The 25964-nt window shown below is 44.2% G+C and overlaps 2 protein-coding genes across 4 annotated transcripts in view; both read right to left on the reverse strand.

Moving 5' to 3' along the window:
• Positions 1 to 20221, reverse strand: part of DDO (D-aspartate oxidase) — a 46899-nt gene extending 26678 nt beyond the window's left edge. The window contains exons 1-2 of one of the 3 annotated variants that reach the window (XM_074948238.1): positions 6524 to 6574; positions 1163 to 1309 (exon numbers count right to left, since the gene is read on the reverse strand). In XM_074948238.1, coding sequence (XP_074804339.1) covers positions 1163 to 1177 — 15 coding nt within the window. In that variant the 5' untranslated portion in view covers positions 1178 to 1309; positions 6524 to 6574. Of the gene's footprint in view, positions 1 to 1162; positions 1310 to 6523; positions 6586 to 20093 lie in introns of those variants that run through there. The other 2 variants (XM_074948239.1, XM_074948240.1) reach the window with 2 other exon arrangements.
• A 3745-nt stretch (positions 20222 to 23966) lies between these two features.
• Positions 23967 to 25964, reverse strand: part of SLC22A16 (solute carrier family 22 member 16) — a 65377-nt gene continuing 63379 nt past the window's right edge. The window contains exon 9 of the mRNA XM_074948236.1: positions 23967 to 24036. Coding sequence (XP_074804337.1) covers positions 23996 to 24036 — 41 coding nt within the window. The 3' untranslated portion in view covers positions 23967 to 23995. The remainder of the gene's footprint in view (positions 24037 to 25964) is intronic.

Genomic DNA, 25964 nt, shown 5'->3' on the forward strand with positions numbered 1-25964 from the left:
CCTGCTCAAAGCAGGACCAATCCCCAATCAAATCATCCCAGCCAGGGCTTTGTCAAGCCTGACCTTAAAAACTTCTAAGGAAGGAGATTCTACCACCTCCCTAGGTAACGCATTCCAGTGTTTCACCACCCTCCTAGTGAAAAAGTTTTTCCTAATATCCAACCTAAACCTCCCCCACTGCAACTTGAGACCATTACTCCTTGTCCTGTCCTCTTCTACCACTGAGAATAGTCTAGAACCATCCTCTCTGGAACCACCTCTCAGGTAGTTGAAAGCAGCTATCAAATCCCCCCTCATTCTTCTCTTCTGCAGACTAAACAATCCCAGTTCCCTCAGCCTCTCCTCATAAGTCATGTGTTCCAGACCCCTAATCATTTTTGTTGCCCTTCGCTGGACTCTCTCCAATTTATCCACATCCTTCTTGTAGTGTGGGGCCCAAAACTGGACACAGTACTCCAGATAAGGCCTCACCAATGTCGAATAGAGGGGAACGATCACGTCCCTCGATCTGCTCGCTATGCCCCTACTTATACATCCCAAAATGCCATTGGCCTTCTTGGCAACAAGGGCACACTGCTGACTCATATCCAGCTTCTCGTCCACTGTAACCCCTAGGTCCTTTTCCGCAGAACTGCTGCCTAGCCATTCGGTCACTAGTCTGTAGCTGTGCATTGGGTTCTTCCATCCTAAGTGCAGGACCCTGCACTTATCCCTATTGAACCTCATCAGGTTTCTTTTGGCCCAATCCTCCAATTTGTCTAGGTCCCTCTGTATCCTATCCCTGCCCTCCAGCGTATCTACCACTCCTCCGAGTTCAGTATTATCCACAAATTTGCTGAGAGTGCAATCCACACCATCCTCCAGATCATTTATGAAGATATTGAACAAAACCCCTGGGGCACTCCACTTGACACCGGCTGCCAACTAGACATGGAGCCATTGATCACTACCCGTTGAGCCCGACAATCTAGCCAACTTTCTACCCACCTTATAGTCCATTCATCCAGCCCATACTTCTTTAACTTGCTGACAAGAATACTGTGGGAGACTGTGTCAAAAGCTTTGCTAAAGTCAAGAAACAATACATCCACTGCTTTCCCTTCATCCACAGAATCAGTAATCTCATCATAGAAGGCGATTAGATTAGTCAGGCATGACCTACCCTTGGTGAATCCATGCTGACTGTTCCTGATCACTTTCCTCTCATGTAAGTGCTTCAGGATTGATTCCTTGAGGAGCTGCTCCATGATTTTTCCAGGGACTGAGGTGAGGCTGACTGGCCTGTAGTTCCCAGGATCCTCCTTCTTCCCTTTTTTAAAGATTGGCACTACATTAGCCTTTTTCCAGTCATCTGGGACTTCCCCCGTTCGCCACGAGTTTTCAAAGATAATGGCCAATGGCTCTGCAATCACAGCCGCCAATTCCTTTAGCACTCTAGGATGCAACTCGTCCGGCCCCATGGACTTGTGCACGTCCAGCTTTTCTAAATAGTCCCTAACCACCTCTTTCTCCACAGAGGGCTGGCCATCTACTCCCCATTTTGTGATGCCCAGCGCAGCAGTCTGGGAGCTGTCCTTGTTAGTGAAGACAGAGGCAAAAAAAGCATTGAGCACATTAGCTTTTTCCACATCCTCTGTCACTAGGTTGCCTCCCTCATTCAGTAAGGGGCCCACACTTTCCTTGGCTTTCTTCTTGTTGCCAACATACCTGAAGAAACCCTTCTTGTTACTCTTGACATCTCTTGCTAGCTGCAGCTCCAGGTGCGATTTGGCCCTCCTGATTTCATTCCTACATGCCCGAGCAATATTTTTATACTCTTCCCTGGTCATATGTCCAACCTTCCACTTCTTGTAAGCTTCTTTTTTATGTTTAAGATCCGCTAGGATTTCACCGTTAAGCCAAGCTGGTCGCCTGCCATATTTACTATTCTTTCGACTCATCGGGATGGTTTGTCCCTGTAACCTCAACAGGGATTCCTTGAAATACAGCCAGCTCTCCTGGACTCCTTTCCCCTTCATGTTAGTCCCCCAGGGGATCCTACCCATCCGCTCCCTGAGGGAGTCGAAGTCTGCTTTCCTGAAGTCCAGGATCCGTATCCTGCTGCTTACCTTTCTTCCCTGTGTCAGGATCCTGAACTTAACCAACTCATGGTCACTGCCTCCCAGATTCCCGTCCACTTTTGCTTCCCCCACTAATTCTTCCCTGTTTGTGAGCAGCAGGTCAAGAAAAGCTCCCCCTCTAGTTGGCTCGTCTAGCACTTGCACCAGGAAATTGTCCCCTACGCTTTCCAAAAACTTCCTGGATTGTCTATGCACCGCTCTATTGCTCTCCCAGCAAATATCAGGAAAATTAAAGTCACCCATGAGAACCAGGGCGTGCGATCTAGTAGCTTCTGCGAGTTGCCGGAAGAAAGCCTCATCCACCTCTTCCCCCTGGTCCGGTGGTCTATAGCAGACTCCCACCACTACATCACTCTTGTTGCTCACACTTCTAAACTTAATCCATAGACACTCAGGTTTTTCTGCAGTTTCGTACCTGAGCTCTGAGCAGTCATACTGCTCCCTTACATACAGTGCTACTCCCCCACCTTTTCTGCCCTGCCTGTCCTTCCTGAACAGTTTATAACCATCCATGACAGTACTCCAGTCATGTGAGTTATCCCACCAAGTCTCTGTTATTCCAATCACATCATAACTCCTTGACATCACCAGGACCTCCAGTTCTCCCTGCTTGTTTCCAAGGCTTTGTGCATTTGTATATAGGCACTTGAGATAACCTGCTGATCGCCCCTCATTCTCAGTATGAGGCAGGAGCCCTCCCCTCACAGACGTTCCTGCCTGTGTTTCCTCCCGGTATACCTGAGCCTGGGGATCTCTGGACCACCCTATGCACCGTCTGTTGATCTCAAGTGGTCCCTGGCTCACAGTTGGTAATACTGACTATCAAAGTCATAATGCTCTTCTTCATTCTTATAGGGCCCTTATTAAGGCTTCAACCTTTCCCTGCTTTCTGTTGGACTCTGCACCCTATGGTATAAGCACACACCCTCTGAGTGCCAAATTTCCTTTTTGGAATTATCTGCTCCTCAAACTTTTTCAGGTCATTGCCTTCCTTAATGAAGGCATGTTATCCATAAACACTTCCCACGTGCTGACCTGCACTTTGCCACTTGTGCAGTAAACTTTGTTGCAGTGCAGAACCTGGTAAAGCTCAAGCATTTTGTGGGCTTATCCAACAAAGTCTTCCGGCAAGTTTAGCTTTGACATTTTCCTTTCTTCTTATTTATACCGTTTTGAAATGAGTTGATTTTTGACCTGTCATGTCAATGGCCAAGAAGCACTGAAAGAGTCAATTTCTTCTAAGACTGAATAAGGCACGTTATTAAAATAAGCATAGATGATCCCTAAAGCTACTCTGTCTCTCCTTCTGCTTTACTTTGTATCTACCTTAGGTATTTATATGGCTCCCATTACTGTGGTATCTGAGCACCTCACAGTCTGTAGTATATTTATCCTCAACACCCCAGGAGGTAGGGCAGTGCTATGATCCCCATTTTACAGATGAGGAACTAAGGCACAAAGAGACATGATGCAGATTTTTAGAAGTATTTAGGCACCTAAAGGTGCAGATAGGCACCTAATGGGAGTTTCCAAAAGCACCTGTCTACATCTTTAGGTGCCTAAATAGCTTGAAAAATCTGGCCCTAAATGCCTTGACCAAGGTCACACAGGAAATCTGGACAGAGCAGGGAATTCAAGCAAGGTCCCAGGCTAGCACCCTAATCACCAGATGATCCTGTTCCTCTACTCTGGAGCTTCTGCCTAAGACCGCCTCCTACTCTACTTTACTGATATGGTTTTAAAGGAAACAGTACACATATACTCACAAACCACAACCCCAATTAGGATGTGCCTTTGACATGTTTTTATATTAGATTATTGCTTTAACAGACAAACAGAGCCAGGTTTAAGCCAAAGTCAAGGAATTATGATGTGATTGGAATAACAGAGACTTGGAGGGATAACTCACATGACTGGAGTACTGTCATGGATGGATATAAGCTGTTCAGGAAGGACAGGCAGGGCAGAAAAGTGGGGGGGGGAGTTGCACTGTATGTAAGAGAGCAGTATGACCGCTCAGAGCTCAAGTATGAAACTGCAGAAAAACCTGAGAGTCTCTGGATTAAGTTTAGAAGTGTGAGCAACAAGGGTGATGTCATGGTGGGAGTCTACTATAGACCACCGGACCAGGGGGATGAGGTGGACGAGGCTTTCTTCTGGCAACTCGCAGAAGTTACTAGATTGCACGCCCTGGTTCTCATGGGAGACTTCAATCACCCTGATATCTTCCGGGAAAGCAATACAGCGGTGCACAGACAATCCAGGAAGTTTTTGGTGAACCATTCAATTCTGCAGAAAAGGACCTAGGGGTTACAGTGGACGAGAAGCTGGATATGAGTCAACAGTGTGCCCTTGTTGCCAAGAAGGCCAATCGCATTTTGGGATGTATAAGTAGGGGTATTGCCAGCAGATCGAGGGACGTGATCGTTCCCCTCTATTCGACACTGGTGAGGTCTCATCTGGAGTACTGTGTCCAGTTTTGGGCCCCACACTACAAGAAGGAAGTGGAAAAATTGGAAAGGGGCCAGCGGAGGGGAACAAAAATGATTAGGGGACTGGAACACATGACTTATGAGGAGAGGCTGAGGGAACTGGGGATGTTTAGTCTACGGAAGAGAAGAATGAGGGGGGATTTGATAGCTGCTTTCAACTACCTGAAAGGGGGTTCCAAAGAGGATGACTCTAGACTGTTCTCAGTGGTAGCAGATGACAGAACAAGGAGTAATGGTCTCAAGTTGCAGTGGGGAAGATTTAGGTTGGATATTAGGAAAAACTTTTTCACTAGGAGGGTGGTGAAACACTGGAATGCGTTACCTAGGGAGGTGGTAGAATCTCCTTCCTTGGAAGTTTTTAAGGTCAGGCTTGACAAAGCCCTGGCTGGGATGATTTAATTGGGGATCGGTCCTGCTTTGAGCAGGGGGTTGGACTAGATGACCTCCTGAGGTCCCTTCCAACCCTGATATTCTATGATTCTATGATTTAAGCCGCTTCAGGCACTCTTATTCAAGTATAACGAGGAGTCCGGTGCCACCTTAAAGACTACCAGATTGATTTATTTGTTAGTCGTTAAGGTGCACCGGACTCCTCTGTTGTTTTTGTGGATACAGACTAACACGGCTACCCCTCTGATATTTATTCAAGTATCTGACCCTACATGAACTCTCCTCTCTCCAGAATACCTATTGATAGGCTGTAGCTAAAGTCAACACTGCCGCTCCTAGCTAGCTGCACTAAACATTTGCAATAATACTAGCAAGTCAATGTCCTCCTCCCTCTCCAAAAAGCAAAGGTCAAAACTTCCCATTGACCAAGACTTAGACATTGCCAGGCATATTGGCTCTTCGTATGGTTGAGATAAACACGATAAAGAGTTTAAGTTTCCCAGACCTCTGAGCACTCGTTCACAAGTCCAAGGGTTTTACGTATTGCATTAAACACTGTGGCTAATGGCACTGGCTGTAAACAGATATGACAGCTCAACTCAGCTTACAGCAGGGCAGCCTCCACCTTAGATCTAAACATAGCTCCCACAGGAATCAGTGTAGCTGTTGTTTTAAGCCAGGGGTGGGCAAACTTTTTGGCCCGAGGGCCACATCGGCGTTGAGAAACTGTATGGAGGGCCAGGTAGGGAAAGCTGTGCCTCCCCAAAGAGCCTGGCCCCCACCCCCTATCTGGCCCCTCTCACTTTCTGCCCCCAACTGCCCCCCTCAGAACTCCCAACCCATCCAACCCCCCCCCCCGCTTCTTGTCCCCTGACTGCCCCTCCCGGGACCCCCGCCCCTAACCATCCCCCGGGACCCCACTCCCTATCCAACCCCCCCCCGCTCCCTGTCCCCTGACTGCCCCGACCCCTATCAACCCCCCTGCCCCCTGACAGCCCCCCCTCCCCAGGGATTCCCATGCCTATCCAAAGCCCCCTGTTCCCCATCCCCTGACTGCCTCCCCCTCCAGAACCTCCGCCCCATACAACCGCCCCCTGCTCCCTGCCCCTTATCCACCCGGCCACCCGCCCCCTTACCATGCTGCTCAGAGCAGCAGGAGCTCGCCGCCTGGCCAGAGCCAGCCACTCTGCCCATGCTACCTGGCCGGACAGCTGGCAGTGCACTGAAGCTGCGGGGGCTAGCCTCCCCGGCCGGGAGCTCAAGGGCCAAGCAAGACAGTCCGATGGGCCAGATGTGGCCCACGGGCCATAGTTTGCCCACCTCTGTTTTAAGCAAATTTTATGCAACTTGTGGAATGAAATCTAGTGTAGTTCCATTTAATATCTGATATCTTGCCTACAAGGGACTACATCCTGCTCTTCCAAGGGAATGGTCTCTAGGAGCTAACATGTTTTTTATCTAGTTAAATATATCTATGATCCTTTTTAAAAAAAGTTGGGGAAGGGAAGGAGGGGGAAATACCTGATGAATAAAGAATCCAGATTCTGTCTGGTAAGAGTTGCTCTCTCCGGGATTGCTTAGAAGTGCACAAAAGCATTAATAAGACAGAAAGAAAAACATTAGCTCAATGGGAGGAGCAGTTATGATGCCACATCAAACTCCACCCTTATTGGCCATTGCTCCTGTTTGGTTGCTGCTTCACGTCACAGATAAAACAGTTGCTTGTGCTTTCTCAAAAGGGGCTGTCCCCAGAGCTGACACATAGCGAGAGGAGAGTCCTACAGCCCACTCATTAGCACTGAGGGAGCTTTGTCATTTTTTGCTCTATGTTTATTTTCCCTGCAGATAAATTCCTCGATGCATTAACGAGGAGACGATACTCTGGGAGCCTAGAGTATCTCGCCTAGAATTAACTTGCCTTCTCCCTAGATGTGAGCAACTATTACAGCTGTAGTGAATCGCATCATGGCTGCCAGGATACTTGGGCAACAATGCAAATCATTAACCGAGTACGACAAGCTGTCAGCCCTTTATATTCAGTTCCACAGTACAGCTCAGGAAGAGGTCCTCGTTAAATCCCAGTTTACCCATTATTTAATCAACAAGTTCTTTTGGCAATGAGTAGGATTTGCTAAAACCTGCTAGCACAATATAAAATAGAGATATTAGCAAGACAATTAAAATCATTTCAAACTATTTAACAATATCTTGAGGTTCCAACTCGGAAAGCTGTTCTTTGCTACTGATTTAGTAAATGTCATATACAGTGCACTGGTTTTATTATCAGAGATAAATAGGAAATGATAGTAAGTAGAAGCAGAAGGGACAAAATTGAGAGCCTTACACTGTCATAAACACCCCCACAAATGAAAAACAAAGCCATCTAAAATCCTAAATTGCTTTCTGCCCTCTTGTGGTGGAAACTGGAATGATCTCTTCTTGTTTGAAAGGAAAGAGCTATATGCCATCTTTTATTGTAGGAGATGTCATAGCTGGTTGTGTTCAAGGGCATACACAGTACTACAAAATTTTAGTCTTGCTGTACTCATTTATTTATTTGTAAATGGAAAATCTTACCCCTTTATTTGCTCTTGCATATGGACTGGAAAAAGAAAGTTTGAGAGAGAGAAGATAGGTTAGGTAATTTCTTTTACTGGACTAACTTCTATGGGATATCAGTTTTCAAGCTACACAGAGCTCTTCTCAGATCAGGGGAAGGAAGCAGAGTGTCTGAGCTAAACACAAGTTGGGACAGATTGCTAAGCAGAAGGGGTGAAGCAATCATTATGCATAAAAGGTTCGAAGTGGGCAATTAAGGGTACAGGCAGTGCGGTGTGTTGCAAATTATTGTTATAAGCCATAAAACAAGTGTCCCTGTTTAAGTTCATGGCTTTTGATATCTAGCAGAGTTATGAAATCCTCACATGCTTTTCGCCCCTCACACTGGAACAAAACACTCAGGAAATCTACATAGAAATCATGCAGGAAACCAAACACTATAAAAAAAAGGAGCCACTGGACTCCCTGCTGCTGTTTTTTTTTTTAAAAAGCTGCTGACAGCCATCCAGCTTAAAAAGTGGAACCAGTTACAACAACTCCACAACCAATACATAGCTGCCTGTCTCAGATACATACAAAGTAATGCACAATGCTCAGAATCCACCCAAAATACATCACCAAACATAAATTTATAACTCTGCTAGACACCAAAAGCCATGGATTTAACAGGGGCACTGATTTTGTAGCTCATTACAACAATTTGCAACACACCACATTACCTGCTACCTTTAATTGTTCATTTCAAAGCCTTTCTGCCGAACAATCTAATCCCCAACTGTCCACCTCATTTCAAGTGACTGCCTCCAACAATTACCCTATTTGCTTACCAATCTGTCCCAATTTGTATTTAGCTCAGACCTTCTGCTTTCTTCCCCAGATCTGAAGAGGGGAGCTGTGTAGTCCAAAAGCTTGTACCTTTCACCAACATAAGCTGGTCCAGTAAAAGATGATTACCTCAGGGACCTTGTCTCGCTCATATCCTGGGACCAATACGGCTACCACAAGACTACAAAGTATAAAGCAGATCATTTAAAAATGAGCCCTCCTGTATTGGTAGCCACAGCATTAAACAAATCAGGAGCTAGGCACCCCAAAATTATGGAATTTACTTAAAAATAATAATTTTTAAATCTTGATATTGGACATCTCTGTTTTTTGAGTCTTTAGCATTCATGTTTTCTAGCTTTTCTCTGCAACCATGAGGGCTAGAAACTTAATTTTTAAAAATTAAAGCTGAAATGTTCACACAGTAACATGCCTCCAGAAGCCGGGGCTTTAAGAAAAACACCAAATATCTCAAGATTCATGTTAAAATCACTAAAACTGGCAACACTGACATGGAGCATGTTTCTCCCAGAAAATAGAAGGATGATGTTTGTTGAAATGGCCCTGTCACCATAGCATCTGACATTAAGTTTAATGACACTCTCAGAGATCTTTTCCTTTCCCCCACCATTTTGGATCTCACCCTTGCAGCCTCACTTAGCAACACTATCCTTCCTGCTGAATAGAAATTAATTGCATAACTGCCTGCAGAGTTGCACCCTTGAAGGAAACAAGGCACTGTCTTTTCCACAGAGGCTGAGTGTGTTACTTCTGCAGCTCACTGCCCCTTGTTGATGAAAACATCTATTCGCCTAATACTGAATGTCTTGGATGCACCCTGTATTAGCTATATAAGAAGATTCCAGGAACGCCACTCTGAAGCCTAAAATGTCTGAATCGAGTCCGTGTGTAGTGAAGTTATAAGCATGATTGAGAGCTCTTTTTGTTCAGAATATCACCAGGTTGAATCATCAATAGGTTTTGCAATCTGTTACCATCCAATTTTTAAGTTCTTAGCCATTTTGACTTTATGCATTATATCTGTACAGTGTACAGTGACAATAAAGCATGTCTCTATGTCATGCCAAGAGTCCTTGATATCATTGTGATATCAGAGGTAATTCAGCTAATCACCATCCTTACTCTACAACTAATTTGCATGTGACAATTTCATTGGTTGCATGAGAGAGACTGCACAGATGGTGGATTGCTTGACCCAGCTGCCACCGCATGTGTCCCTGTGCCACCCGCTCAAATCCACACAACTATCCCAGCACAACCAGCACAAATCAACACACCCATCAACATAACACAATCAGCATACACAATAACCCCAACACACACAGCCTCTCCCTGCAGCACACGTCCTTTATTCGCCACCCACACAAATCTCCCAGCACAATCCCCTCTAGACACAAATTAACACAACCACCCAAACAACAACATAGCCAACTGTGATGCTGTATGATTTAAGATGACCATTAATATCATTGTTGTTACTACTGTTATACAATTGCTACAAATCTTATGCAAAATATGTCATGTTAGGTATTATATGTATGTATCATCTTTGTGTCTAAAGTTACAAATATTTGCTACGTAGCTGTATCTCAAACATGTGTTTTGTTCTTGGGTTACGCTCACAAGGTAGTTTTACATCCCGTCTAGCCAGCCCAATGTTGGTGAACCATTCAATTGTAGATGGACCATTCAGGTGGTGATGGGCCATTATGGGAGATCAGCTCTTCAGTGAGTCTTCCTGCGGGTGCCTCAGACAGCCAAGGGACAGTGGCCAGCCCTGTGATTCAGCAAAACATGTAAGGGCATGTGATATGGACATGTGACTTCAGACTCCATCTTTGTCAGTAACTTTCCATACACGGGGGCTGTGGGCTTTGTTTGGGACAGTAAATTTCCATGCACATGGCAGAGGATATAAAAGACCGTTGAGACATCTCTTTTTGCCTCATTCCTGCTCCAATTCTCCGGACTGTGGATTTACAACTAAAAGAAATATTTTGAACTATGGACTGAGGACCTTCCAATCTTTTGGAAGTTACCAGAGAGACTTTTGCAAGTCAGCAGTCTATTCCATCACTGCTATGATCCTAATCTATGCACATGGAAAATAATTTGTATGTATATGATTATTTAACCATTCAATAACTCTCTTCTTTTCTTTTATTCATAAAATCTTTGGATAGTTTACCGAGGATTGGCTGACAGCATGATATTTGGGTAAGATCTGAGATACAAAGTGATCTGGAGTAAATGCCTGATCCTTTGGGATTGGTAGAACCTCATGTATGGGGAAATGGGTATTCAGTAACCTTTCATTATATTAGACTTGTTTGTCTGGATGGGAGCCAAGGGCTGGAAGGCCGAAAGGGGACTGTGTTTGGTTTCTTGTTAACCAGCATGGTGCTACAGAAGCTCTTTTGATACTGGTTTAGTGAATCTAATAATAAAATAAACCACCAGTTAGTTTTTGGGGGATTGTCTGCCCTGTTTCATGCAGTCTGCCCTCAGTGTGGTCCCTCCCAGGCATCCAGTCACACCAGCATATACTTGGGATCCATGGTCTGTTACCATCCAGTTTTGAAGGTCTCAGCCATTTTTGGCTTTTTCACACATATGTGAATTTGTGACTTACACCCATGTGCCAGCATGGGCTTTCAGCTACTAGAAAATTTTATAAAGGAAGCTAAAGAAGTGACAAATAATATTAAAGTTATTCTTATTAATGTAAGCCCTATGGCCAGATGCTCCAGAGGAGAAAGAGATTTGGACTCTCACTTTTGGGGAGAAGGGAAAAGTCCTGCCATAAAGCACTTCAGTTGCAAAGGCTACCTACTCACCATTCCTCTAGTGACACTTGAGCAGTCACCATAACTATACAGGAAGTTGGATTTAGGGGGCTATGTGCTCTCAGAAAGGCTCAAAGTGAGGAAAGAGTTTTTATCGCATGGCGAAAAGCTAATTTCTAAGCCCCCAGGTCTCTGCTCAAGTGCCCTAACTGCTCCTGGCTCCCCTCCCATGAGGACTTCAATGCGAGAGATGACAAAGAGGACATCAGCAGAACTGAGTGGACTCCACTGAGGCCCTGCCTACTCAACATCTTAATAAAACTGAATCACTAAGTTGAGATAAATGGTGGCACCTCCAGGCTGGACCAGACTCCCCTGAGACTGGAGTCAGACTTGCTGAGAAACTCTTGGACTACTGCTTCTCATTGATCTAAACTGTACAGGGGTTTGGTGAGGTAGTGCAGTCAAGGGACTACTATCAGTGGGTGGAAAGGGAGTTAGACAAACTACTACCAATGTTATTGAAAATGGAGTTTCATATACTGTGTATGGGGCAATAACAAGAGGACTCCTCGCTTGTAAAAAGAAATTGGCGCTTTCTTAAAAGAACTATTTATAGAGGTGCTACAACTGCAGCTAGCATTGAAGCCATGTGACTAACTTCCTGGTGCATCCCCCAAACACCCTCTCTCCCGCAGCCTGGGCTCCTCCCTCCAACTTCCATGCAGGTTGCCAAATCTTTCCTTGCAACATTTTGGTGGTGGTGGTGGTGTTGCTAAACAGTGGATATTTTACTCTTTCTTTGCATATAATTCTCGTGCTGTGTTTTCCCAAGTTGATGACTGTGATCCCTTTCCCCTAATAAGAACAGGAGTACTTGTGGCACCTTAGAGACTAACCAATTTATTTGAGCATAAGCTTTCGTGAGCTACAGCATCCGATGAAGTGAGCTGTAGCTCACGAAAGCTTATGCTCAAATAAATTGGTTAGTCTCTAAGGTGCCACAAGTACTCCTTTTCTTTTTGCGAATACAGACTAACACGGCTGCTACTCTGAAACCTTTCCCCTAATGAAGTCCTCCTTGTTTCTACCCAATCTTGGAGTGCTACAGGTGGGAGAGTTCTGCCTCTTAAGGGCACCTAGAGAAGACGCATTTAATTTTTCCAAGTTACGGAATGAGGGCTAGTTTAATTACTTTCAAGTGGGACCCTAGATATATTGAACCTGGCCCTTTTTTGCTGCTGTTAACCACCTGGCAAAAGGGTTCCATTAAGATTAAGGTCACACACTGGCCTACACCCACCTTAGTGAGTTTTTTTTAAAGACAGTCTTATGTATGTTAGTCCAGTCCATATACATGTTTCCAGGGTGTCAGTTGCCATGATATCTAGGCATCACTAGTTGAAAGAAGTTCCAGAGATAGTGATGGATAACTCAGGAGGCTGGACATCAGTTTTCGCTGTTTTTTTTTCCAGCACAAAAGGGGAAAATAGTATGTGAATGATAATAAACATACTGGCTCAGAATTACGCATATGAATAATTTCACCATCAGCAACAAAACTGTTATTTCAAAACAGCCTGGGGGATAACGTATCTGTTCAACGATTAGCAGTGTAGAACTCAGGCTCCAGTATGTCCTTCAACATAGGGAACAGTCAACCTGGGAGTCAAGGAAGGAGAAGGGAAAAAGATAGCAGTTGATTTATAACGTTTTTTTTATAGGTCACTATGAGACTCTTGGGTCAGCATTGTGTCTGTGTGTGGCAGAGAGATGTATAGCTTTTACTAACGATTTTATCACAAGACACAGGGCTTGTCTACACAAACACTTAGTTTACGGCAAGCTGGGGTGTAAATCTACCCCACACTAGGCTGTCATGCACTAAGTATGCATGTGGACCCTTCTAATGTGCACCAAAATTTCCCAAGTGTGCCTTGATCTACTCCCATTTCAAAGCAGTGTTGATCAAAGTGAACTGTGGAACTTTTTTTTAAGTGCATGACAGCAGGGCCCACAGAGACACTTAGTGCACGGCAGGCTAGTGCCAGGTAGATTTATACCCCAGCTTGCTGCAAACTAAGTGTTTGTTTAGACTAGCCCATAATAGGCTAAATCTAGAGCTCAGAGCATCTGAAAGGGGGGAGGGAAAGGTGGTTCTAAGACACAGATCTTGAGACTGGCTCCTGGTGCAAATTAGAGCAGCCACTGGTCTGTTCTAACTTGCATTGACTTGTAATGGCTGCTGGGGCCTTTACACTGCTGAGGAATCTGGGGTGCAGTGCACTCAGGCCTTGTCCCCTCCCTTCCCTCAAATGTCACTGTCAAGCTATCCTTCAGTGGCTCAAGAGTGTGGTTACCAACCTCAGGGCAGACTGTTAGGAGGCCGGGCACAAACCCCAAATAGGATGTGAATTCTATACTTAGATGTCACCAGATATTATATGTAAACTCCTGAGGCACTATAAACATCCTAACTGTGGAGTCATTGACAGTCCCTTTGTGTACTCCAGTTTATCTTGTCACCTAGGCAAGCTTGCCTTTATGATAGATTGCCCCTTATATAGAAAAAAAAGTCACAATATTCAGGTTACTCCCAGTCCCAAAGGACCAGTCACTTATCTCAGGTCAATTGCACCTTAGATCTCACATCAAGACAATGCTTGTAGCCATTCCTGTAACAAACTATTTAAAGATTTATAAACTACAAAAAGAGAACAAGAGTTATTTACAAGGGTTAAAACAGGTAAACATACTATAGTCTTAAACTGCAAATGGTAATAGAAGCTTTTATAATAAGCAAGCTCTATACGTCCCTTAGGGCTAACCAGCTAAATACTGGGGATCTCTTGCCCATGCCTAGAAAATCTTGCCCTTGAGAGTCCAAGCAACATAGAGATACACTTTCTCCTTGTCAGAGATTTTTATTCCCCTACCCCCTTGGCTGAGCTGCCAGTTCAGCTGAGAGGAGGAATTCACTTGTATGTTCCCCCTTCATAAAGCAATCCACAGTCTTTTGTCCTCTGATATTCCACAATAGTTTATCTGGTGTTAATAGGTCCTGCCCAACAGCAAAGGCCCAACACTTTGTTTGAAGCCAGTATTTCACACTGATGCCTGATTTACACTGGAAAATTAAGTCAGCTTTATTATATCATTCAGGGTTGTGAAAAATCCTACATCCCTGACCAGCATAGTTTAGCTGACCTAACCCGCAACATAGACAGTGCTATGTCCATGGAAGAATCCTTCCATCAACATAGCTATTGCCTATTGGGAGGTGGATTACCTCAACATACAGGAGAACCCTTCCATTGGCAGAGGTAGTGTCTACACTGAAGCACTGCTGCAGCTGTGCTACTTGCAGCATTTCAAGTGTAGACAAGTCCTAATTCAGGTCTCTTTCCTGTCTGGTGATTTACACAGTTACAGAGACTTACAGCAGTATCCTTACAATATGCGATACAGATGTTAAGTGAGATTAATGCATGTAGCAATTTACAAGCATTCAGTAAAGTCTAAACACTAAGCACAATTTTATAACTCAAATACCTATTTTACCAATACTAACCCACAGGTGAGCCAGCCTGGTTCCAGCTATGAATTTGTCAATGCTCAGTTGAGACCTAGGGACTTCAGCATGAGCTGGATTTACCCTGCCTTTATGGCAGCTGAGCATTTCCCAATCCTCAAGTGCCCATTGACGGCAGCTTTAAGTCTTTTAGCACTGTTCTGACAGCACAAATTGACATTAGTGTGGGCTAAGATTGGGTTGTGACACTCTGTACCTCGGGGGAACACCCTACACCCCCATATTCATCTTTATAAAATGATTGTGTGGTATCCAATGCAAAGTTTCTCATGTTGGGTGTCCTCGGAAGGCTCATAATGCACTGAGCATGGTTGTTATAGTGATGTTATAGTAATTGTTACAGTAATGTTATAGTAAGGTTATAATTTCATGTATATAGTTATGAGGCTGAAAATGTATCCTCATGGCTTAAAGCAAGCCCATGCAAAAACTCTCCAAGAACAGGGGGCAGTTCACACCTCATCAGAGCATGGATGGGACAAGCCCAGCCCAGCCTCACAGGAACAATGGACACTGGTTTAGGCAGCAAAAAAATAATCTGTTGGAGCCTTGAGGGAGTCACCCCCTTCCTTTGACAGTTTGGGACTGCGATGAAGTAATGCTCACCTGACTCTGAATGGGGGCGGGGGGGGAGGGGGAAGCCAGGAGGAAAAAAAGGACATGATAAAAGCAAGAGACATTTTGCCATGCTCTCTCTCTTCCACCTACGTCTATAGATACCACCACCAAGCAACTGAAGCACTGATCAAAGGGGAGAGCCTGGCTGAAGAGCCAGCCTGTGGTGAGAAGCATCTAAGTTTGTAAGGACATTGAAAGTGTTAAGATCATCTTAGAATGCATTTTGCTTTTATTTCATTTGACCAACTCTTCTATTATCTCCCTGTGTGAGCTACAGCAAGTCACTCCTGTCTCAGTTTCTCCATCTGTAAAATGGGGATAATACCTATTTCGCAGGATGGCTGTGAGGAATAATTAGCTAATGTTTGCAAAGGATTTTTTACATGAAAATTTTAAAGCAGAAGTGTTTCAAAGCCTTCCAGCTCCAGATTAAAGAAAAGGATGCAAAGCAAATGCAGTCTCCTATTTAGATTAAATACTAAACTCTACTAGTGCACACACAGAGAACATAGGTCATTTAGATGGAATGTGTGCCTATCTGCATACTGAATTAACCAACTCAATGCAGATAGGCATAATCAGCTCCTCACTAGGTGCTGTGATATTGAGTCTCCATGATTTACTAATTCATAAGTGAGATTATGTTTTTCATGTTTGTGACACAGCATGTTAGCAAGTATGGTGGGTGGACTGGCCACTTTCAGACTTTATCATTCCTTTCTGACATGGCATTTTGTCTGATAATTGAGCACTAGATCATGTATCACTCAACACGCAGGTGAGTGCAGTGACATGAAATGGTTCAAATAAAGCCAGTCAGGCAGCATTTGGCAGGAAGCTTCCATTCTGAGGTCCACATTTTCATAATTGGGTAAACAAAGAAACAGGCATCTAATGGGATGATTGTATGTGCGTTTTACAACTGGTCACAAGAACTCAATAATTGTGAGCACAATACTGCATAAACAGTGTTGTGTGCTGCACAGTTGCACACATGTAATTACAAAATATCGGGCCTGACTTTGAGTGGGAAGGAGACGAGTGAAAAAACATACAGCCATGGCTGGGAATCTTTCACTGTGAAAAATCAATCCTGCAAAATCTACGAAGCCACAACCTCTTATGATACCCATATTTGAATAGCCAATGGCCATTAATATACCTAGCAAGAAACATGACTCTTTTACATTGGATTTTCTGTTTAGATTATTCTGTTCTTAAAAAATTTTATTGATCTAGATTAGTTTGTAGAGATTTGAAATTCAGAGCATGTTCCAAAAATCCCAAGGGCAAAAAGTTAATGTTAACTTAGAAAAAAAGTTAATTCCACCCTTTATCCACCCCTCCACCTCTTCCCCCTCAAAAAATAAGTTACACTAGCGAAAGAGAGGACAGAATTTGTCTCAGTATCTGACCTTTTAACATAAATAGGTCCTGATATTTTCCTCTCATACTGAAGTAAGTTAGGAATAACTCCACTGAAATCAATGAAGTTACAGCAGTTGTAGCTCAATTTTTCCAAGCCATTTCCAGAGGGTGGGAGTACAGAAGGAGGTGGGAGCTGAATTAAGATGGCACAGGCAGCCTGAATTTTGGCATTTCCTAACTTCTGAGTACTTGACTTTGTTACCTTCTTTTAACATCATTTTTTAGTTTGTACTATAATAATATCTAGGCCAGCGTTTTTCAAAGTTCGGGTTGTGACCCAGCACTGGGTTGCGGCATGTCAGGCACTGGGTCACTCTGATCAGCACCGCCGACCGTGACATTAAAGTCCCGTTGGCGGTGCTGCCCAGCTAAGGCAGGCTAGTGCCCACCTATTCCGACACCATGCTGCACCCCGGAAGTGGCCAGCAGCGGGTCCGGCTTCTACGCAGGGGGGCCACAGGGCTCTGCATGCTGCACCCACCCCGAGTACTGACTCTGCATTCCCATTGGCCGGAAACCAGCCAAAGGGAGCTGCGGGGGTGGTGCCTGCGGATGAGAGCTGCACGGAGCTGCTTTCGTGCCTCCACCTAGGAGCCAGACCTGCTGCTTGGGAGCAGCACAGTCTGCGGTGCCAGGACAGGCAGGAAGCCTGCCTTAGTATCCCCGCTGTCCCGCTGACTGGGAACCACCCGAGGTATGTCTGTGCCCCAATCCTGTGCCCCAATCCCCTAACCCTTAGCCCCCCCAAACCTGGAACCCCTCCCTCACCCCAAACCCCTCATCCCAGCCCCACCCCAGAGCCTGCACCGCCAACCCAGAGCCCTGACCCCCTGCCACACCCCAACCCCCTGCCCCAGCCCAAAGCCCCCTACTCCACCCTGAATTCTTCATTCCTGGCCCCACCCCACAGCCCTCACCCCCATACCCCAACCCTCTCCCATGAGCCTCTCCCATGCCCCAAACCCCTCATCCCCAGCTCTGTTGGGTCACGGGCACCAACAATTTTCTTCAACTGGGTCCCCAGAAAAAAGTTTGAAAACCAGTGATCTAGGAGGTGGTCTTGGATTTTGGATTCATAGGAGGCTGAAGAAATATACACACTACTCTTGTTGAGGTGCTGGTACTTAATACACAACCATAGTTTAGCATGAAGAAACATTTGTCCTCCGTGTATACTTGAGCCAGGTTTATAACGTTTCATTACAATGTTGCTCATTCATGCCTGACAATTACCAGAAAGTACCCTTCCAACTCTTAATGCTACTGTTATTTTTCTTATATCCATCCTTTACTGTAATCAACTGCACAACACAGTACTTTCTTGGTCTAGCTCTGGAGGATCAACAAGCTGTTTAACAGAAAACTGTTGGTTCTGCACTGATGCCTTCAGAAGATTAGACAAAAGTACTGTAAATGCCAGTCAGTACTTTCCAAAAAATACTGGGGAAGGGTGATATAGCAAGAGAGAGCTGCCATTTCACTCTTCAGGATAACTGCACAAACATTAAAAATTTCAGGAACATGAATGTTTTTATTGTAGGATGTTCTGTGCATACTAAGTAGTTTTGTATTAACTAATAATATCCTAGGTGGTATCCTGCATCAGCTATGACAACCTAAATTAGAGGAGAAGTAAAGGCAGCCACAAAACTAATATATATAAATAAAATAAAACAAATAAATAAAATGGAATAAAGGGGAAGTTTATAGTAATTAATATAAATCAGAAGTTAGCAATTATAGAAATTGATAAGAGAAAGGAAAGGGAATCAAGGAGAAATCTTTGGTCAGCAGAGTTAAGGACAACAACTAATATGAATATTAGGAACAAAAAGATCCTAACAATGCTATTGGTCCATTACTATATGAGAATGATAGAATTGTCAGTAATATGTCAGAAAAGGAAGAAGAGTTCAATAACTATTTCTGTTCTACATTTAGGAAGAAAACAGATGATATAGTCATATCAGATGATGACATTCTTTCTAATCCATGAGTATCTCAAGAGGATATTAAACAGAAGCTACTACAGGTAAACATTTTCAAATCAGCAGGTCTGGATAACTGGCATCCAAGAGTTTTAAAAGAGCTGGCTCAGGTGTTTGATGGACCATTAAAGTTGATTTTCAATAAGTCTTGGAATACCACAGAAGGTCCAGAAAATTGGAAGAAAGCTCATATGGTGCTAGTTTTTAAACAGAGTAAACAGGACGACTTGGGTAATTACAGGTCTGTCAGTCTGACGTTGATCCCAAGCAACACAATGGAGCATCTGATACAGGACTTGATTAATAAATAATTAAAGGAGGGTAATATAATTAAGTGCCAATCAACATAGGTTCATGGAAAATAGATCCTGTCAAACTAACTTGATATATTTATTTGATGAAATTGCAAGTTTGGTTAATAAAGGTAATAGTGTCAAATATAATACATTTAGACTTCTGTAAGGCATTTGACTTGGTACTGCATAACATTTTGATTAAAAAACAAGAATAATATAAAATTAACATGGCATGGCTTAAAAGCTGGCTAACTGACAGGTCAAAACATCACTGTAAAAGGGGAATCATTATCGAATGTGTGTGTTTCGAGTGGGGTCCCAAAGGGAATGGTTTTTGGCCCTATGCTAATTAACATTTTTGTTAATGCCCTGGTAAAAATATATATATAAAATTATCACCAATACAGTTTGAAGAGGACACAAAAATTGCGGGATTGGTAAATAATGAAGAGGACTGGTCATTGATAGAGAGTGATCTGGATAGCTTTGTAAGCTGGGCTCAAGCAAATAATAAACATTTTCAAATGGCTAAATGTGTTTGTGACACTGCACCCTATAGTCTTCACAGTGATATAATTATATGGTTATAGCATAATTATGATGCATTTTGTACAAGACGGGTCATGTCAGGTGTCGTTGAAAAAGTTACGACTTGCTAAATGTAATTATCCCATTTATATGCATGTATCATTTTTGTAGCTAAAGTTAGGAATATTGACTGTGTATCTATTTCAATCACGCTTACTCTGGGTGACACCCACAACTAGACTTTCTGGTACAAAAAATGAAGAAGCCAGACAGTACTGATGGCTCATCAGCAAAGACAATGGACCCTGGAAGAAGTTAACCTTCCTGTGAACATTTTGGCCAGCCTATAAGCAATGGCTGTCCATCATGGTGGCAGCCCATGTCCATGTCATGTCATCAGTCATTGTGAGCAGTCTCCAAAAGGCAATGCCCCAACTCATCCCTACTTACCTGAGATTGAGGGATCCTGGTTCAGCAGCTGATTTGATCTGTGTTCCTCCTGTGCATGCCACCATCAGCAGGCACAGTAGAAGGTCCGGGTTGTCCGTCACACCAGAGCTGAAGCAATCGGTCAGACATGACCCTCCCTCTGTGACTGATGTCTCATCTATAAAGAATAGATTTTTTGACTGTTAGTCCATAACATCTGTAAGGGCTAGAGGGCCTGGGCTTCACGCCCTTGATTCCAAACCACTGAGTGTTCTTTACTAACTTGTACCTAATAAACTGTCTTCTCATTCACCTTTAATTTTGTCCCTTTTCTGTTTCACTGAGACGATAGGTGACAGACCCTAAATCAGGGATTACCCAAACTTCCATCATTAGTTGGGGTCCTTTAATATCCCTTTTAGTTCCCTTTTCCCCTAACAGACTCAGCGGTACCCCAGTTCCAGGTGGCACTCCAGGGGGAACCCATCACAGTACTTATCTAGGAACAAAGAATGCAGGCCACCCTTACACAATGGGGAACTGAATCCTGGAAGCAGTGACTCTGAAAAAAGATTTGGGGATTATGATGGATAATCAGCTGAACATGAGCTCCACAGTGTGACCCTGTGGCCAAAAGAGCTAATGCGACCCTGGGATGCATAAATATGGGAATTTCGCTTAGGAGTAGAGAGGTTATTTTATCTCTGTATTTGGCACTGGTGCAACCACTGCTGGGGTACGGTGTCCAGTTCTGGAGACCACAATTCAAGAATGATTTAACAATTAGCTCCCTCCAATTTGTCCACATCCTTTCTGTAGTGGGGAGCCCAAAACTGGACAGAGTACTCCAGATGTGGCCTCACCAGTGCTGAATAGAGGGGAATCATCACTTCCCTCGATCTGCTAGCAATGCTTCTACTAATGCAGCCCAATATGCCATTAGCCTTCTTGGCAACAAGAGCACACTGTTGACTCATACTGAGCTTCTCGTCCACTATAATTCCCAGTCCTTTTCTGCAGATCTGCCGCTTAGCCAGTCGGTCCCTAGCCTGTAGCAGTGCCTGGGATTCTTCTCTCCTAAGTGCAGGACTCTGCACATGTTCTTGTTGAACATCATCAGATTTCTTTTGGCCCAATCCTCCAATTTGTCTAGGTCACTCAGGACCCTATCCCTACCCTCCAGCATATCTACCTCTTCCCACATCTTAGTGTCATCTGTAAACTTGTTGAGGTGCAATCCATCCCATCATCCAGATCATTAATGAAGATGTTGAACAAAACCGGCCTCAAGACAGACCCCTTGGGCACTACACTTGATACCGGCTGCCAACTAGACATTGAGCCATTGATCACGACCAATTGAGCCCAACGATCTAGCCAGCTTTCTATCCATCTAATAGTCCATTCATCAAATCCATACTTTTTTAACTTGCTGGCAAGAATACTTTGGGAGACCGTATCAAAAGCTTTGCTAAACTCAAGATATATCACGTCCACCACTTTTCCCATATCCATAGAGCCAGTTATCTCATCATAGAAGGCAATCAGGTTGGTCAGGCATGACTTGCCCTTGGTGAATACATATTGACTGTTCCTGATCACCTTCCTGTCCTTCAAGTGCTTCAAAATGGATTCCTTCAGGACCTGCTCTATGATTTTTCCAGGGACTGAGGTGAGGCTGACCAGACTGTAGTTCCCCAGATTCTCCTTCTTCCCTTTTTTAAAGATGGGCACTATATTTGCCTTTTTCCAATTGTCAAGGACCTCCCCCAGTCACCACGAGTTTTCAAAGATAATGGCCAATGGCTCTGCAATCACATCTGCCAACTCCCTCAGCACACTAGGATGCATTAGATCCAGCCCCATGGACTTGTGTATGTCCAGCTTTCCTAAATAGTCCTTAACCTGTTCTTTCACCACTGAGGGCTGCTCACCTCCTCCCCATATTGTGCTGCCCAGTGCAGCAGTCTGGGACCTAACCTTGTCTGTGAAAACTGAGGCAAAAAAAGCATTGAGTACTTCAGCTTTTTCCACATCATCTGTCACTAGGTTGCCTCCCCCATTCAATAAGGGTCCCACACTTTCCCTGACCGCCTTCTTGTTGCTAACATACCATTAGAAACCCTTCTTGTTACCCTTCACAACCCTTGCTAGCTGCAACTCCAGTTGTGCTTTGGCCTTCCTGATTACACCCCTGCATGCTCCACCAACATTTTTATTCTCCTCCCTAGTCATCTGTCCAAGTTTTCCTTTCTTGTAAGCTTCCTTTTTGAGTTTAAGATCACAGAAGATTTCTCTGTTAAGCCAAGCTGGTCGCCTGCCATATTTGCTATTCTTTCTGCACATTGGGATGGTTTGTTCCTGCACCCTCAATAAGGCTTCTTGAAAATACAGTCAGCTCTCCTGGACTCCTTTCCCCCGCATATTAGCCTCCCAGGGGGTCCTGCCCATCAGTTCCCTGAGGGAGTCAAAGTGCTTTTCTGAAGTCCAGGGTCCATATCCTGCTGCTTTCCTTTCTTCTTTTTGTCAGGATCCTTGAACTCGACCATTTCATGGTCACCACTGCACAGTTTGCCACCCATTTCTACTTCCTCTACCAATTCCTCCCTGTTTGTGAGCAGCAGGTCAAGAGGATCACAGCCCCTACTATAGAAGAACTCAGACTAGATTATCACAATTGTCCCTTCTGGCCTTGGAATCTATGGATGTACCTGCACTTAAACTTCATGCCAAGATCAATAATAGTGGCTCTTCCTTCATTGACTAAATGCAAGTCATTTTTGGATCATTCAGGGTAGATAGCCAGGTATTAGGTGGGCATATGCCTCAATGGTAGGACTGATAGCATGTGGGGCTGAGATTCTGTTTCTGAACAATATTTGAGTGTTGAAATGTTTGAGCACCACAGTGACTATTAACTCAGCTGGGACAGTGCTTCAGACAGGTGCAGTTCAACTTTCTGATCCTCTTCTTCCCTGTGTTCTTTAGCCACCAGTACATATATGAGAGTCTGTGAACCTGTTTCTAATCCCCAGGAAGAGAATGGAGTCCTTCTGTGCCATTTCTTCTTTGAGCAGCTCCAAGATCATGAAAGTCAACATGAGTGGCTAGTTATTTTAGAAGAGTAGCTCCCACTAAGATTTCAACGCTGTTCATTTTACTGTTCACTTGCAGATGGCATTTATTCAAGACAGGGTGAGAGAATAGGAATACTGCCTTACATATTAAGATGACTTATGATTGTATTTAACACAAAGATCTGGTGATTCTTAGCTTCTTAGGCATCATGGTCAGTATAACTGAAGATACTTTTCTTTCTAATCAAACAGTGGTGATAGGATGTTATAAAATTTCCCTTAAAGCTGTGAGAGTCTGTTCTGTCCTCTGGTAGTCAGAGACACAAGGTGGGTGAGGGAATATCTTTTATTGGACCAACTTCTAAATAAAAGAGATTACCTCACCTACCTTGTCGCTCTGATATCCTGGACCAATATGGCAACAACAACACTACAAACAACAGTGACAGTCAGTTCATCTGCCACAAGACATATCAGAGGGGAGCACTAACAACCAGACTCCTCTGGGTGGATCCTATTTATCTGCAACAAACATCTGAGTATTATACAAGATTCTATAGGAGAAAGTAATGCAGCTAAACAATATGTTCCTTTAGATGAGCCCTACTACATTATTTCTGACAGTCATACAATCTATATGACTTTTTAAAGTATCTGTAGAATTTCTTTGAAAGGGTCATTTGTATTCAGAAACCTTTGTGATTAAACTATATTAATGAATGACAGTGTAACGTTTTCTTGAGCATAAAGATTCTTCTAACAGTCATTCATAAAAGATTTCTGCACTATTTGTCAAGAATTAGCTATACATACCATTTCCACAGATCCTATGTCTTCCATTGCTGCTCATGTCTTTTCTATGATGCAGTATACATGCATAAAGTGGCCTGAAAAAAGCACATAGGGACTATCATTACCCTCATGTCTGCCCATCTAGTTCAGCAATTAATTCTGCTCCCAATGCCCAAATCAATTCTGTCCCCACAGTTCTAGCCCAACATTAGTTCTGTTTCCACATCTATTCTGTCCCCCTCCAATCTCTCATAAGTTCTGCCGGTGCCCCAGCATAAACTCTGCTCCTCAAGCAACTCCTGATGTGAAGTGATGAGTCATCCCTGAACTACAGTCTGATTAATCCACATGCAGTGATTTGTCATTCCTGTGCTAGGCTCCAGCCAATCCACAAACTAGGAGCTGGTCTGCTGATTCTCAGGGCAAGTATATAAGCCTCACAGGAGCAACAGCCCCTCAGTCTGCCCAATGTCACTACAGGGCTTGGAACTCTCCCCTGCCTGATAGTGGTGACAGACTTCATAGACCTTGGCCTGCTCGAGCCCTGCTCCAGCCTAGCTCCCAGACCCACTCTTGCTTCGCTCTGAACCTACTCCTGACTCTGGCTCCAACTTCTGGTTCCACTTCTTCATCCAACTGCCACGACACTGACCACCGTACCCAACTACCACTGTACTTATCACTATGTCTTATCCTTTATGTCTCATTATTTCACATCTGGAGTTCTTCATCCCCTGTGCCCAGCAAGGTGGAGCTGTAGCAGGCTCCCCTCTTGCCAGGCTGGATGTTGCAGGGAGTGGGGAGGAGCAGCGAGCCATTCTGCCTCCATTGCTCACAGGAGGGGCAGAGAGAAGAGGGAGTGGAGTCGCTCTGAGTTGATGGGCTCTTTCTGCTCACTCCTCCAATATACCCTCCTGTGAGAATGTTGTTGGCTCCTGAGTTGGGAGGGGGAGAGAGCTCTGTCTGCCTCCTGCAGCAGCCCTTATTGGCTGCTTTTCCCCAGGAGGTAGCAAATGGGGAAAGCTGTCAATCCAAGGGAGTTTTCCCCTAGGCAGTACTGAACATGTGTGCCCCTCAGACATCTGGCTAGCTTTTTCAAAAATGTATTACCTAGGTCTGCAACCGGGCATGCTTTAAGCACTGGCAGTCCAGGCTAAATTCTGTTACTCTGCAGTTGCCGTCTTCGGTGTCTTTCAATGAGAACTTTTCTAACTGAGGTACATTCCTTGGGCTTGATTCTCCTCTTATTTACACTGATGTAAATCAGCAGTTATATCACTGAACTCAATGGAATTGTGTGTGTAAAACTGGTGTGAGAGGAGAATCAAGGCCCTAATCCTTAACAAACAGGTCTCTGAACAGGCTTGAGATATTTGCTCCACTTAATACTTTTTGTCTTCTACATACATTTTTCCTACCAGTACCTTTCAGTTTACTTCAGGAGTTGAACCTAATCACCACTAACTGGCATCTGGCAAGTACAGATAAAGTACAGATAAAACAGTAAGGACAAAATTGGGTGATGACACAAACACTTGGAAGTATATGTCAGTGGAAAGTACTATAACATACACCAATTTGGCATTCAGTGGGAAATAAATGTAACTTATGCACTGCTGGATTAAAGAGGGATAGCAGGAAAGGTAGATCTACAGGTTGCTTTATCTTACACTCTCTTGTTTTCATGCTACCATATATCCCGGCATCACAGTGTGTATCATTCACCATGCTGGATTGTCACCTCCTGCTGGCAGTCTTGGGGATTAGCTTGAGGCCAATGCCCCCATCCGTGGTCTGCACACCATCATCCAATCTCTGCCATCTGCCTACAGCCCCTCTCGCAACCTCAGTAACCACAGTGTCTTCTTTGTGGCTTGGCCCCCCAGCTGTGTCACTGACCATGTTCCCCCCCTTCTGGGGTAGTATAGCTCCTTGTCCAGATGCTTCCCCAGTGGCAACTGGAGTCAATTGTCCTGCCATTTCCCCACTGGCGAGTGTGGGGGACCTGGGCCTGCCCACTACT

Source organism: Natator depressus, chromosome 3 (genome assembly GCF_965152275.1).
Source record: "Natator depressus isolate rNatDep1 chromosome 3, rNatDep2.hap1, whole genome shotgun sequence".
Lineage (NCBI taxonomy): Eukaryota > Metazoa > Chordata > Testudines > Cheloniidae > Natator > Natator depressus.